General features: G+C 41.3%; 1 protein-coding gene across 2 annotated transcripts in view; it reads left to right on the plus strand.

Annotated features, from left to right (window-relative positions):
• Positions 1-4840: 4840 nt before the first annotated feature.
• Rrn3 (RRN3 homolog, RNA polymerase I transcription factor) overlaps positions 4841-13761 on the plus strand; it is a 32414-nt gene continuing 23493 nt past the window's right edge. The window contains exons 1-5 of one of the 2 annotated variants that reach the window (XM_021650813.2): positions 4841-5004; positions 6448-6553; positions 8183-8239; positions 13042-13131; positions 13227-13356. In XM_021650813.2, the coding sequence (XP_021506488.1) occupies positions 4922-5004; positions 6448-6553; positions 8183-8239; positions 13042-13131; positions 13227-13356 (466 nt within the window). In that variant the 5' untranslated portion in view covers positions 4841-4921. Of the gene's footprint in view, positions 5005-5025; positions 5143-6447; positions 6554-8182; positions 8240-13041; positions 13132-13226; positions 13357-13761 lie in introns of those variants that run through there. The other variant, XM_060364231.1, reaches the window with a different exon arrangement.

Genomic DNA, 13761 nt, shown 5'->3' on the forward strand with positions numbered 1-13761 from the left:
AGGAGTTTGAGTCAGGACAGCTGAGTTGAACCAGCTAGTCCAGAGCTCAGAATAAGAAAGGGTGAACTTATTCAGCAGTAAATCTCAGAAGAGGGAAACATTCTAGGCCTAGGTTAGATTGTACAGAGGCTAGAAGCTTCCAGGACTAGGCCTAGGCTAGCAGACAGAAGCAATAAGCCTCCAAGACAGTTGAAATAGGAGAATGAAAGTTTCTTTTATACCTGGTAGCTAATGAACGAAACGTGGTGACTCCCCAACAAAGAGATATGACCAGTGAACTCCAACAGTGAATTCTTCTGTTAAACATTTTCAGATTGTATGCATGCACATACTCCATGTCACATATATAGAAGTCAGAATATAGTCCATTTGTTGTTTGAAGACAGGATCTTACTCCAGAGCTACATAACAGTCTCAAAAAGAAAACACAACAAGCAAAAGTCAAGGTCTCCCTATGTAAGCCCTTGAGTGATCTGGAACTTACTGCCATGAACTCACATGATCTTCCTACCTCTGCCTCCCAGAAAGTATGCATGCCCTACCACAGCCTGCTTGTTAGCAGTGCCTTGGGAAAATAATCAGTTATACTGGGCTTAAAGAGAGTATATTGCTCAGAGTATAGATTTGCCTAGCTACTTGGGAAACTTTTTAAAATCTTTGTTTTTATACGTATGAGTGTTTTGTCTGCATGTATGTCTTATGTACCATGTGAGTGCTGGCAACCAAACCTGGGTCCTTTGCAAGAGCAGCAAATGCTCTTAATTATTTATCCATCTCTCTCTGAAAAAAAAAAAAAATTGGCTGGAGAGATGGTTCTTTCTTGAGGACCTGGGTTCAATTCCCATCACCCACATGGCAGCTCACAACTGTCTATAACTCCTGTTCCAGGGGATCCGACACCCTCACATAGAAATATGCAGTCAAACACTAATGTATGTAAAACACAAATAAATAAATTAAAAAATTTAATGTACTTAAATAGTGGGATGCAATATAGCAGAGAAATTACAACTTTATATTATACAATGTGTATTGTAAAAATATTGTTGAAAGTAAGTAGCTATGTAATGAAGCATGCAACTAATTTTTACAAAATGCAAAGACATGTAAAAAAAAATTACCTTGTTGGCTAGGGAGTATCTCAGTGGCAGAGCATGTGCTTGCACAAGGTCCTTGACTCAAACCTCAGGACCAAACCAAACAAACCCAACTGTGTGCATCTGTAATTCCAGCATTAGGGAGGTGGAGGCAGAGGAGTCAGGATTTTAGAGCCAGCCTTTTCTATAGAAGGAGCTTGAAGCCAGACTTGCATTCTCTCTAAAAACAAAAGAAACAAAACCAACAACAGCAACAACAGATAGAGGAGCAAACTATATATCGAAAGCACTCAGGATTACTCAGGGGGATTCTGAAATTGAGGCAATAGAATGACACTGTTGCAAACCCTTTCCCAAAAGCACACTGTTTAGGAATACATGTATGTTATTTACATAAAGAAAATAGAAGAGCTAATGATATAGTTTAGTGTTAAAGAGCTTGTCTTGCATGGGTGAGACCCTGCGTTCAATTCCTAGTACTCAAAACAAACCAAACCACAAAACCTTAAAACAACTTTCAAACAGCCCCCTCAACAACAACAACAACAACCACAAAAGAGTACCTTTGGAGGTGTTAGGCCCAACAAGAGCCTAAATATAAGAAGGTATGAAGAGAACTCAGGAAACTAATCATCCATTGATGCAAAAAACGCAAGAGGTTCCTCTTGACCATTGTACAATGGGGTCACCCCTGCTGGTCAGCTAGGAGTGGCACCGGGAGACAAAGACCTTAGGTTTTTAAAAGACACAAGGCAGGAATCTCCTGGGTTGCCTTCTTGGCGATTTAGGATTGGATGAGGTGTTTAACCTTTAAAATAATTGGTTAGTTCTGGTCACCCTTAGGTCCAGTCAGCCCTGTCGTAAATATCTGATCTTCAAGTCAATTTGGAATTTCCTGCCATCCACAGTTAAATGTGGGAGGGTGATTAACTCATCCCATGTCTGTTCTGAGGAGTGGAGGTTACAGGCTTTGGATCAAAGGTCAGGAGAAGGATTGGGGCCATTTGGCCCAGTTTTCAAACAAAGCCCATCTCACTGGCGCCAGCCGGTGATTTTCTCTCCATTTAGTAGAGATCTCTGCTTGTTCTCTTCCTTATCTCTGCCCTCACAGATGGCTAATGTCAGGAACTTTTACATTCCTCGGCTCTCTGGAGAAGCACTAAGAGGCTTTAATTAACATGGGCCTAAAGCTTGAAAATATAAGTTATAAGGCAATTAAAATAAACATAGGTTACAAAGTTAGTCTGATTCTTTCAGAGGAAAAAGAATAAAGTGAGCTGGCCTTGGTGGTACATGCCTTTAATCCCAGCACTTAAGGAAGCAGAGGCAGTTGGATCTCTGAGTTTGAGGCCAGCCTGGTCCAGAAAGCGAGTCCAGGACACCCAAGGCCTGGGTGATAGAGAAACTCTGTCTTGACAGGGAAAATAAAATAAAATAAAATAAAATAAAATAAAATAAAATAATAAAATGAACTTTGGAAGTCAACAGTGCAGCTAAGCATTCTGTTTCTTAAATTAGGAGGCACAATTGTAGGTGTTTTATTTATTTATTTAGTATATGTTCAACTTAAAATTAATGGAGTTATGGTTAATTGGCATTTACTTGACAGTTTATTTATATTCTTCATGCATCATAGCCATGCATTATTTTTATCTCAATTTGCTTTTCTTTGGGATGGAGGGGAGTAGGTTACTACACAGTTATCCTGAAGGGTTGATTAAGCTAATGTGCAATTATTTCCCCTGCTCTGGAGACCTGTGATTTCTGTCCAGCATTCCTCAGAAACTCTAAAACTGTATCACATAGGAAATCAGCTCAAGACAGAAGAATGCTACGTGGATTTACAATGTTGCAAAACAAAGATATGCTTTTTAGTTAACAAGATGCTGAAGATTGTTTTATTTCTTAATTTCTGCACAGTTTGCTAAAGTTTCATTTTTCTTATTGACAGTGGAGTGCGGTCCTTTCTGTCCCTCCATCTCAAAGCTTTAGTTTCTGCAGTTTTTTTGGAGAAAAGCTCTTCTCTTGGAGATGGAGAGATGGCTACAGTTCAGAGCAGTTTTGTAGAGAACCTGGGTTTGGTTCCCAGCATTCACATCAGGTGGCTCACAACAGGCAGTTCAAGGCACTTGCATGAACATGTTACTGACACACAAGTAGGCGTACACACAAATACATAAGTCTTTCTAAAAACAAAACAAATCAAACAAACAAACAAACAAACAAAAAATGGCAGGGCCTGTATGGTGGTGCACACCTTTAATTCCAGCATTTGGGAGGTAGAGGTAGCAGCATTTCTGCAAGGCTTCTCAGAGAGACCCTGTCTCAAAAACAAACCAAAACCAAAACAGAAAAGAGGCACGCGGGGATGCGGGGAGGGGATGGGGATGGGGACAATGGCTGAAGAGATGACTCAGTGTTAGTGGTTCTCAGCACCCTCACCAGGCATCTCACAACTCTTGTAGTTTCAGGGGATGTGAAGAATCTGCATGCCTATGGTGCACACACACAATAAATAAAAATAAATATTAAAAACAAAAACCCAAAGCCCCCTTCCTTGCTTCTTTTTTGGTCTGGCTGACATTGTTTTTTCTTTTACAAAGGTGCATGTGGAGCTCATTAGTAGAGCACTCACCTAGAAGGAACAATGCCCTGGATTCTATCCTCAGCATCCTAAGAAAGAAAGAAAAAGTATGCTGGAGAGCAAAGAACTCTCTAAAACTGTCTTAACGTTTATTTTATGTGTTTGGGTGTATTTTATGTATATGCGTGCACTATGTATATGCGTGCACTATGTATATGCGTGCACTATGTGTATGCGTGCACTATGTGTATGCGTGCACTATGTGTATGCGTGCACTATGTGTATGCGTGCACTATGTGTATGCGTGCACTATGTGTATGCGTGCACTATGTGTATGCGTGCACTATGTGTATGCGTGCACTATGTGTATGCGTGCACTATGTGTATGCGTGCACTATGTGCCTGTTGTGCTCACAGAGGACTGTAGTTACAGATAGCTGTGAGCTATCACGTGGGTGCTGGGAAGCCAACTTTGTTGTTTTCGAGACTAGGTCTTTCTGTATAGCCCAGGTTGTCCTGGAACTTGCTCTGTAGTCGAATCTAGTCTCAAACTCAGAGATCTGCCTGCCCCTGCCTCCTGCGTGCTGGGATTAAATCCCTGCACCAACACGGCCAGATCTCTAACCTGGGTCCTCTTACCGTGGAGACTAAGACTAAGCCCTCTGCTCTTGCTTTTCACCACAGCCTCCAGGCTTCTCGAAGGTAACTGTGTGACATGTGTTTCACACAGAGTAAGATTTTCGTGTTTAAATGATGTACAATGTTTTGTTCAGTCAAATTGCTCCACCGTGAAGACCTAATCTCTTTGATCTGATTTAAGCGTCTGTGTGAGTCCCAGAGCAGCTTCTATTTCCATCTCTCCAGTGTCGGTGTTTAACTTTATACTGGGCTTTTTACCGGGATAACCCAGGTCCTAGTAATTTACCGACTGGCCTTGAGCTACTACTAATCCTCCTGCCTCCACCTCCTAAGCGCCAGGATTACAGGCACAAGCCACCATGGCAGGCTTCTTTCTGAAGGAGATTCTGAGGAACCCAGCCACTGACGGGCCCCGCCTAGCTGTGCCAGCCTGTTCTTAGAACCGTTTCACGCCCGCTAGGGCCAGGGGAGAGCACAGTGGCTTTACAGCTGCGTTCCGCAACGTTCTCCGCGTTTGGCCGAAGGATGCTTCCTACAGCGCAACTTCCGGGGCGGACTGGCCGTGGCTTCCGGCGCCAGGCACCGCGTTCACGCTGCTAGAATGGCGGCCCCGCTGCTTCACACGCGCCTGCCCGGCGATGTGGCGCCTACGGCCTCTGCCACGCTGAGTGCGTCGCGGACTGGGTAAGATCCGGGCGCCCTCCCGCTGCGGGTCTGGGGCTCGAGTGGGCTGAAAGCGCTCGGGGTGTGCTGAGGGCTGTGAGGCGTCGGGGCGTGCGGGCTCGGACCAGCTGCACAGGAACCTCCTGCTCCTCAGCCTGGGTAAAGGCGCCGCGTTAGCGAATCTTGTCTGTTCCACTGACTTCCACTCACGTTTGGGGCGCCTTTGTGGATCTCGGGACCTATGTTCTGCGCCTTTCCTCTTCCCTCCATTGGCCTAGATGTGGTCGGCATTCCCTGGGCTTTGGATTTCTGGAGGAATGCTGTCACTCGTGGCAAATTGAATCCTAAAGATTTGTTTGAAATGGTTTCTGCAGAGGGGAGCAGTAGACCCAGTTGAACAGGATCTTATCTAAGCAGTCATTTTCTTGCCCAACATTTTAAAATGCTAGTTTCTACATTTGGGGTTTAACCTTTAGATTTTCTAGGATTCTCTGTTTTTATTGTTTTATTTATTTATGTTTTTTCGAGACAGGGTTTCTTTGTGTAGCCTTGGCTGTCCTGTACTCACTTTGTAGATCAGGCTGGCCTTGAACTTGGAGATCCGCCTGTCTCTGCCTCCCAAGTTCTGGGACTAAAGGCCTGGCTTGTAGAATTCACTTTAAATGAAGTAAACCTTGTAAAGCACTTAGCATAATACTGACAATTATTTATGAAGTGTGTACTTACTGTGTTAAGACACTTGGGAGAGTAGCTTATCCAGAGACTAACATTCTCGTACCCAACAGAGCTGGGACAGCAATAAATAAAGATGGTGGTTTCAGGTATCAGTAAGTGCTACAACATAGTAAGAACTACATCATAGCAGGATAAAGGATGAGTGTGTGAGGTTCTGGTGGAGAAGGCTTCAGACATTTGACCTTCAATCTTGTATATACGTGGGAAGAGTGTTTCTAAAAGTAAGTAGCAAGTGAAATGGGAACCCGCTTGACAAGTTTGAGGAATAGAAAGGACACCATGCTTTTAACAAATGGTTGTACCTTGAGATCAGAGAGTTAGGAAAGGGCTGATTAAAAAGGATCCTACAGGATTAATTCGGGAATCTGGAGTTTCTTTTCGCCTTTCTTTTCTTTTCCTTCCCTTTCTCTTAAAAAATAAATTTTGAAATAAGATCTCATTATGTAGTCTAGGTTGGCCCCCAACTCCTGGATTCTGCCTCAGCCTCCCAAGTGCTGTTTTTTGAGTGTGTACAATTGTGCCCTTTAGGTGTTTGAGTTTGTATTTTTTTTCTAGGTGCCATGAGAAGACAGTGTGACTGAGTGAAGAGTGGATTGGTGGGGGATAAGATTGGAAGCAGAGCTATCATTTAAGAAATTTTAGTCTCATCACACAAAATGATGTTGGTTTAGTAATGTTCACTGTTATCAATCTCTATCATGAATTTAATAACTTTTCCTGGTTCTTCAGACTTTCAGATATGCTTGCGTTAGAGAGTGATTTCTTCAATTCTCCCCCAAGAAAAACTGTTCGGTTTGGTGGAACTGTGACAGAAGTCTTACTGAAATACAAAAAGGTATGAGGAGATACTGTGTGGGATTCGACTTTGGTTAGTCAGAATATAGTAGGTATTACACTGAAGAGCAGATTATCAAGATTTTGGGTTCCTTTCTGAATACCCCCCCAATAAAAACCTCACAAAAATAGTAAACATAATAAAATTAACTTTCATTATATATGAGTGTGCATTTACTTAGGTTTTGCAAAGATGGAAATTGGAACTAGGACCTTGTTCACACCAGTAAAACAGTTCTAGTTGAACTCTTTCCTTAGCCTAAAAATAAATTTTACTGTGGGCTTGGTGGCTCTTTTCTTTAGTCCCAGCACTTGGAGGTAGAGGCAGATAGATATCTGAACTTAAGGCCTTTGTCTAAAGCAGTGGTTTCACCCTTCCTAATGCTTTGACCCTTTTAATACAGTTTCTCATTATTATTATTATTATTATTATTATTATTTTGCCACTTCATAATTTTAATTTTGATAGTGGTATGAATTGTAATCCTGTGTTTTCTGATGGTCTTAGTTGACCCCTGTGAAAAGGTAGTTCAATCCCTGAAGGGGTCACGATCCACAGTTTGGGAAAATGAAGGTAGGGAAATATTTAGATAACATTGAAATAGAACATTTAGTGAGATGCATGATACAGGAAGTTTAAAAGTAGTCAAAACAAGGGTGCCAAGTTTTGGGTTGTTTTTTGAGACAGGGTTTCTCTGTCTAGTCCTGGCTGTCCTGGAATTCATGCTTCAGACCAAATTGGTCACGAACTCAGAGAATCACTTGCCTTTGCCTTCCGAGTACTGGGATTAAAGGTTTGTGCCACTACTGCCTGACACCATTTTATTTATTTTTTGTTGTTTGTTGTTTTATGAGACAGATTTGTCTGTGTAGCTCTGGCTGTCTGGGCTCACTTTGTAGACCAGGCTGGCCTTGAACTCGAGATATGCCTGCCTTTCCAAGTTTTGGGATTACCAGCGGGTGCCACCACACCGAGCTACCATTTTATCCCTTAAGAAGAAGAATAAATTAGAGACCTTTGGTTTTGTGTTGGCCAAGGGGTTCCTCTAGATCTCATCACTAAGGATAAAACATAAATGATGTGTCTTACAATTCCCATATTTAGCTATACATTTGAATAGATGCTATCTAAATTTTTCCTGACATGTATTGCTATAATGTTTTTTATCTCATACTTTTAGATTTCTCATTAGTATCTGCTGTAGTATTCAAGTGTCCACACGCTGGTATGGCTGAATATGAGTGACTGTTTACTCATCCCTTGTCCTAGACCTCTGATTCTACTAACACAAGTTCCTTGTGCTTTGTTTTTCTTTGCAGTGCTAAGGATTGAACCTAGGCTAAGCCCTCCACCACTGTGCTATAGCTGCAAGAGAGGGTTGCCCAGATAGGTGACCTTGGACTTGCTTTCTGAATAGCTGGGATTATGGCCATAAAAGACAGCCAAGTCTGCCTTAAATATGGACTCTTAAAAAAGTTTTATAGTCCTGACTTTATTATTGTGAGGGATGTGAAAGTTTCATGATTCTTTTTGCAATTCCATTAGGTATCAAGGCATAATAAAAATTCTGTTGGTATTTAAAAGAAACTGTACTTAATTGTACTTTAATTTTCTCTTTTCTCTGTTTAGGGTGAAACAAATGACTTAGAATTGTTGAAGAACCAGCTGTTAGATCCTGACATAAAGGTAATTAAAATTTTTAATTATATTTATCACTTTTAATTAACGTATTTTTGCATATGTGTGCACACCTGTGTGTGCTACAGCAACCTTGAAGGCCAGGGGACACCTTGTGGAAGTTGGCTTTGTCCTACTTTGTGGGTGTCTGTGATCGACTCTAGATTGTCATGTTTGTACCAATAGAACTTGCTTTCTGTGCCCTTCATCTTAATTAACTCAGTGGTTCTCAACCAAGAGCAGTCTTACTCTAGTGGACTTTTAACAATGGCTGGAGAGACTTTTGTTATCAGCAGTGGGAGGGAGAATTCCTGGCGTCTAGTGGTTGGATGACTGGGCTTCCTGTGCCCCTCCTGCCATGTGGCTTAACGAGTAGGCTGGAGAGATGGCTCCAGTGGTTACGAGCATGTGGTGCTCTTTCAGAGGAGCTGGGTTCTGTTCCCAGCACCCACATGGCAGCTAATAACCCTTTGTAACTCTTTTCAGGAGATGTGAAACTCTTTTTCTGTACTGTGCAGTCTGTCCTTTGTGTACATGGTGCATGTACATACATGCTGACAGAATCCTCATGTCCATAAAATAAAAATAAATAAATCTTAAAAAAAAAAAATGAGGGCTGGAGAGATGGCTCAGAGGTTAAGAGCACTTGCTGCTCTTCCATAGGTCCTGAGTTCAATTCCCAGCAACCACATGATGACTCACAACCATGTGTAATGAGATCTCTGTAATGCCCTCTTCTGGCCTGCAGGCATAGAATACTGTATAACTAATAAATAAAGTGAATAAATAAATAATAAAAAAATAAAAAAAGAAAGAGGGGAGAACCAAATGAGTTGAGATACCAAGTGTCTTAGAACAGCCTCCAACCTGAAATACTTTGTCATTATTAGCTATGATTTTTGTTCCTGTTCAGTCTGTACACTCCTACTCCTCCTGTCTTATTTACATTTAAGTCAACTTATTATTGCTCTAATTACTTGACAGAAGTTACTAGTGATCATATTTTTACCTCCAGTAATTTTTATTTCATTCTTGAGAGACAGTGTCTCTATATAGCATTGGCTGTTCTGGAACTCACTGTGTAGATCAGGCCAGCATCAAATGAGGAGATCCTTTTGCCTCCACATACTGACTGCTAGGATTAAAGGTGTGTATCACCACACCTGCTTCTCCCAGTAATTTCTCACATGCTCATTTCCGCGGGGGGGGGGGCATTTGATAGCATTATATCAATTTAGCAGTTAACACTGTTGGCCACCCACTTAAAAACTTTTTCATTTTCTTGTGCTCTTTCTTGTCTTCTCACTTATCTGTTCACTTTACTGGTAGGTTCTTTATTTTATACATTATCTTTTTTTCTTGTTTGTTTTTTGTTATTTGAGACAGGGTTTTTCTGTGTAGCCTTGGCTGTCCTAGACTTTGTAGGCTAGGCTGGCCTTGGACTTATAGAGTTCTGCTTCTTCCCTGAGCATTGGTATCACATGCCCAGCTTATACATTATCTTTTGATAGGTTCTTTAAAAAAATTTTTTTTATGATTCATTTATTTTTTTATTTTATGTGCATTGGCTTTTTTCCCCGAATGTATGTCTGTGAGGGTGTCAGAAGCCCTGGAGTTGGAGTTACAGACAGTTATAAGCTGCCATGTGGGTGCTAGGAATTGAACCTGGGTCCTCTGGAAGGACAGTCAGACAGTCAGTGTTCTAATCCACTGAGCCAACTCTCCAGCCCTTGATAGGTTCCTAACTTTGGTATTGAGTGTTTTTTTTTTTTTTTTTAAGGTATCTTTTGTTTTATACGTATGAGTGTTTTGTCTGCATGTATATGTCATAACTATATGTCATACCTGGTGCCAGTGGAGGCCAGAAGTTGTGGACAGCTATGTGGGTGCTGGGAAATGAATCCAGCCCTTTGGAAAAGCAGTAAGATGCTCTTGACCTTTCTAGCCCTTTCTAGCTGCCTTTCTAGCCCTGAAATTTTAAAAACATTTTTTTTTAACTTGATTTTTTTATTTTACTCAATAGTCTTGCTGTGTGGTTGCTGTAGACTTCGAAATCCACCTCTCTCTTGGTAACTTCTAAATGCATGTGTTGCAGCTCCTGTGGACCCCAGACTTGCTTCCTGAGTACTTGTTCATTGCCTTTACCAGAATCCGTTAATGTGCTCCAATATGCTGAGTCAGACTTGGCTCTTGCCCAAACCCTTTTCTCTGTAGCCTTTTGTATGCTAAACTGGCGTATTGCTTAAAATCAGTTCTTGAGTTAGGGACCTTATAGTCTTTCTGAACTTTTCTCACCTTCTGTACGCATTCATTCATCTATGTTGGGACCGGAAAAAACAACGAAAAAAAACTTTTTCATTTGGGGCTTTGTTGGTGCTCTCAAGTCTGAATTCTTTGGATAACTATTCTCTGGATCCTGCCATGCCCTGTCTTCTCTGTAGATGTATTCTGAACAGAAAAGCCTGACTCATTTCTCCACAGGACATGCCTGGGCATGTCATTCCTCTACTTAAAAAAACCTTAGTGTCTGTAGAATAAAGATTAACCTTTACTACAGCCAGAAACATTTTTTTTCTATGTTTAGTCTTAAGAGATACTTCATTTCCTGATTTTGCCACCTTCTACCTGTTTGTCTTTGAGTGTCTTTTCTTTGTGGCTGGAGGTCCTTAACACTCTATTTGAACATTGGCTCTGATAACATTGTTTCCTTCCCAAGGGTGAGTTCCAGCTCTTGTACTTTAGCACCTTCATCTATAAAATGGAGATCAGTCACACCAGCCCTATGAGTGGTTTTGAGGAATACATGAGTTAACATATGATAAAATCTTAGAACACTGGGTCGTAGTAAATGTTGTATCTGTAATCTACAGCTCCTCAATCTCAGATGCTGGTGAAATGTCAGCTGCTTTGAGTTTTCTCTGGTTCTCTAAACACAAGGTGTTTCCTTCATTGGGTTCATTTCCCAGACTTCAGCAGATCTTTGTACCTGGCATACATGGCCTCTGTGTCCTCCCTGGCCTTTTTTTGCTCACCAGAGTTATTTGTTGTTCACTATATGCTGGAGCCATACTTTGTTTTCTGAAAATGTGCTTTCTCTCTGTAAGAAATTGTATGTAGGAAAAATATACCCCTTTAAGAGCACTTGAAGTATTAAAGCTTTTCCTGACCCTTGCCTTCTTTCTTGGGTCCAAAGGGCTAATTTCTTTGTGTTGTACTATGTTTTCTATGAGCAGGTTCTCACTTACTCACCTAGTGGTGAGGTTAGAACTCACAGCTTCTACCCAGCCCTCAGCATTTAACTTTAAAAAATACTTTTAGCTGGGCATGATAGTTCACATCATTAGTCCCAGTACTAAGGAGGCAAAGGCAGGTACAGGCAGATCTCTATGAGTTTGAGGCCAGCCTGGTCAAAATAGGGAGTTCTTGGACAGTCTGGAACCCAGTCTCAAAACAAAACAAAACTTAACTAACAAATTATGTGTGTCTGTGTGCATGAGATATGTCACATCCTTTGGAGGTAGAATTAGGGGCAGTTGAGAGCCACCTGATGTGGATGCTGGGAACCTGGAAGTTGAACTTGGGTTCTCTGCAAGAATATGAATTCTGTTGAACCATCTCTCCATCCTCCGCCTCAATTTTCTGTATTATATGGTAGCTTTGTGATTTTGGTTGTGCTAGGGATTAAACACAGGGCCTTGTGTATTGCTGAACCAGCACTCTTCTACTGATACACAGCCTCAGCCCTCTTGCAGCAATACTCTTGACACAGTGAAGATGACAGCAGTTGTGTCTGCACATAGTCTGTTCTAATCAGGGCTCACTGAGGCAGCAGTCCCTGACTGTTCTTGTAGTTCTATTTTTTCAGTGTTGGAAATTGAAGACTAGGATATAAGCATGCTGCACAAGGAAGGGTTCTGTCACTGAGTCACATAGCCCCAGTCTTTGTTTTCTTCTGTTCTGCTTGGTTTTTGTTTTATTTTGTTTTTGAGATAGTCTTACCTGTGTAGTGTAGGCTTGTCTCAAACTTCTGAATTTTGGAGTTACAAACAGGTTCCTTATGGCTAATATGCTTTTTTATTAAAAAGCTTAAAATTTTTATTTTTGTGAGTGGGTATGATGTTTGTGCATGGGCATAGAGGCAACAGAGTGCAAGTAGAAGACTCGGATTTTTTTTTAAAGATTATTATTTTTGTGTGTATAGGTTTTTTCCTATGCCTATGTTTGGGTACAGTATACATGCCTGGTGCCTAAAGAAGCCCAGGGAAGGTGTTAGATCTTCTGGAACTGGAGTTACAGATGGTTGTGAATCACTATGTAGATGCTGGGAATTGGTCCTGTGTCTTCTGGAAGAGCAACCAGTGCTCTTGACTACTGAGCCAGTCACTAGACTTGCTTCTTGTTTTTCATATTTACATGGCTTCTGCTGATCAGACTCAGGTCAGCAAGCTTTTGTTTAGGAGTGCTGGACATCAAATCCAGGATCTCCAACAGGGGAGGAAAGATCACTGTCACTGCCCTATACTTGGCCCTTGCCACGTTTTTGTGTTGTCTTATTTAATATGTATGTAATCCAGGTTGATCTGGAACTCATTATGCAGCTCAGGCCTTGAACTAGCAGCCTCTGCTTCCCACATCCTGAGATTTTAGGAGGACGTACTACGTCAGCCTCTCGGGCATTTCTTAGTGGGGCGTATTTGTTTTCCTGAATTTAAACATGTTATTGATAGATGATTGGTACAAAGTAGATCCTTTTTTTTTTTTTTTTTGTAGCATTGGACAGCTTGTGATGTTTTTCTTTGTTTTAACTTAAGGATGACCAGATCATTAACTGGCTGCTGGAATTTCGTTCCTCTGTCATGTACTTGACAAAAGACTTTGAACAACTTATAAACATAATATTGGTAAGTTTACTTATTTTACTGACTAGCATATAGTTTAGTACTTTGAAAGCAGTACATCTATGTTACATCTTTGTATCATCTTCTCTCATCTCTAGAGATTGCCCTGGTTGAGTAGAAGTCAGACAGTGGTGGAGGAGTATTTGGCTTTTCTTGGTAATCTTGTGTCAGCACAGACTGTCTTCCTTAGACCGTGTCTCAGCATGATTGTTTCTCATTTTGTACCTCGTAAGTAGTTGGTTTTGCTTGAATTTTCTTCTTCTCCCCTTCCTTTTTCGTTTTTGTTTTTTGGAGACAGAGTTTCTCTGTATAGCCTTGGCTGTCCTGTACTTGCTTTGTAGACCAGGCTGGGCTCTAACCACAGAGGTTATATGCCTGTCTCTGCCTCCTGAGTGCTTCCATCACTGCACCTGGCTCTTTCTTTTACCTGCATCCTCTGCCCTTTCCTTCTTTATTCTAAAGACAGTAGTTTGTTGGGCTCACAGATGTGGTCTAAGGTCATGGTGCCACTTCTGTTGGCTGCTGCTTTGCTTGCAGAGCCCTGTGCTGGAACAGGTTATCATAGACAGGAAGCCTGTGTATGTCGATGTAACTCATTTAATTTTAGTTTTTGGTGTGTATTTGTGTGAATGA

Source organism: Meriones unguiculatus, chromosome 11 (genome assembly GCF_030254825.1).
Source record: "Meriones unguiculatus strain TT.TT164.6M chromosome 11, Bangor_MerUng_6.1, whole genome shotgun sequence".
NCBI classification, from domain to species: Eukaryota; Metazoa; Chordata; class Mammalia; order Rodentia; family Muridae; genus Meriones; species Meriones unguiculatus.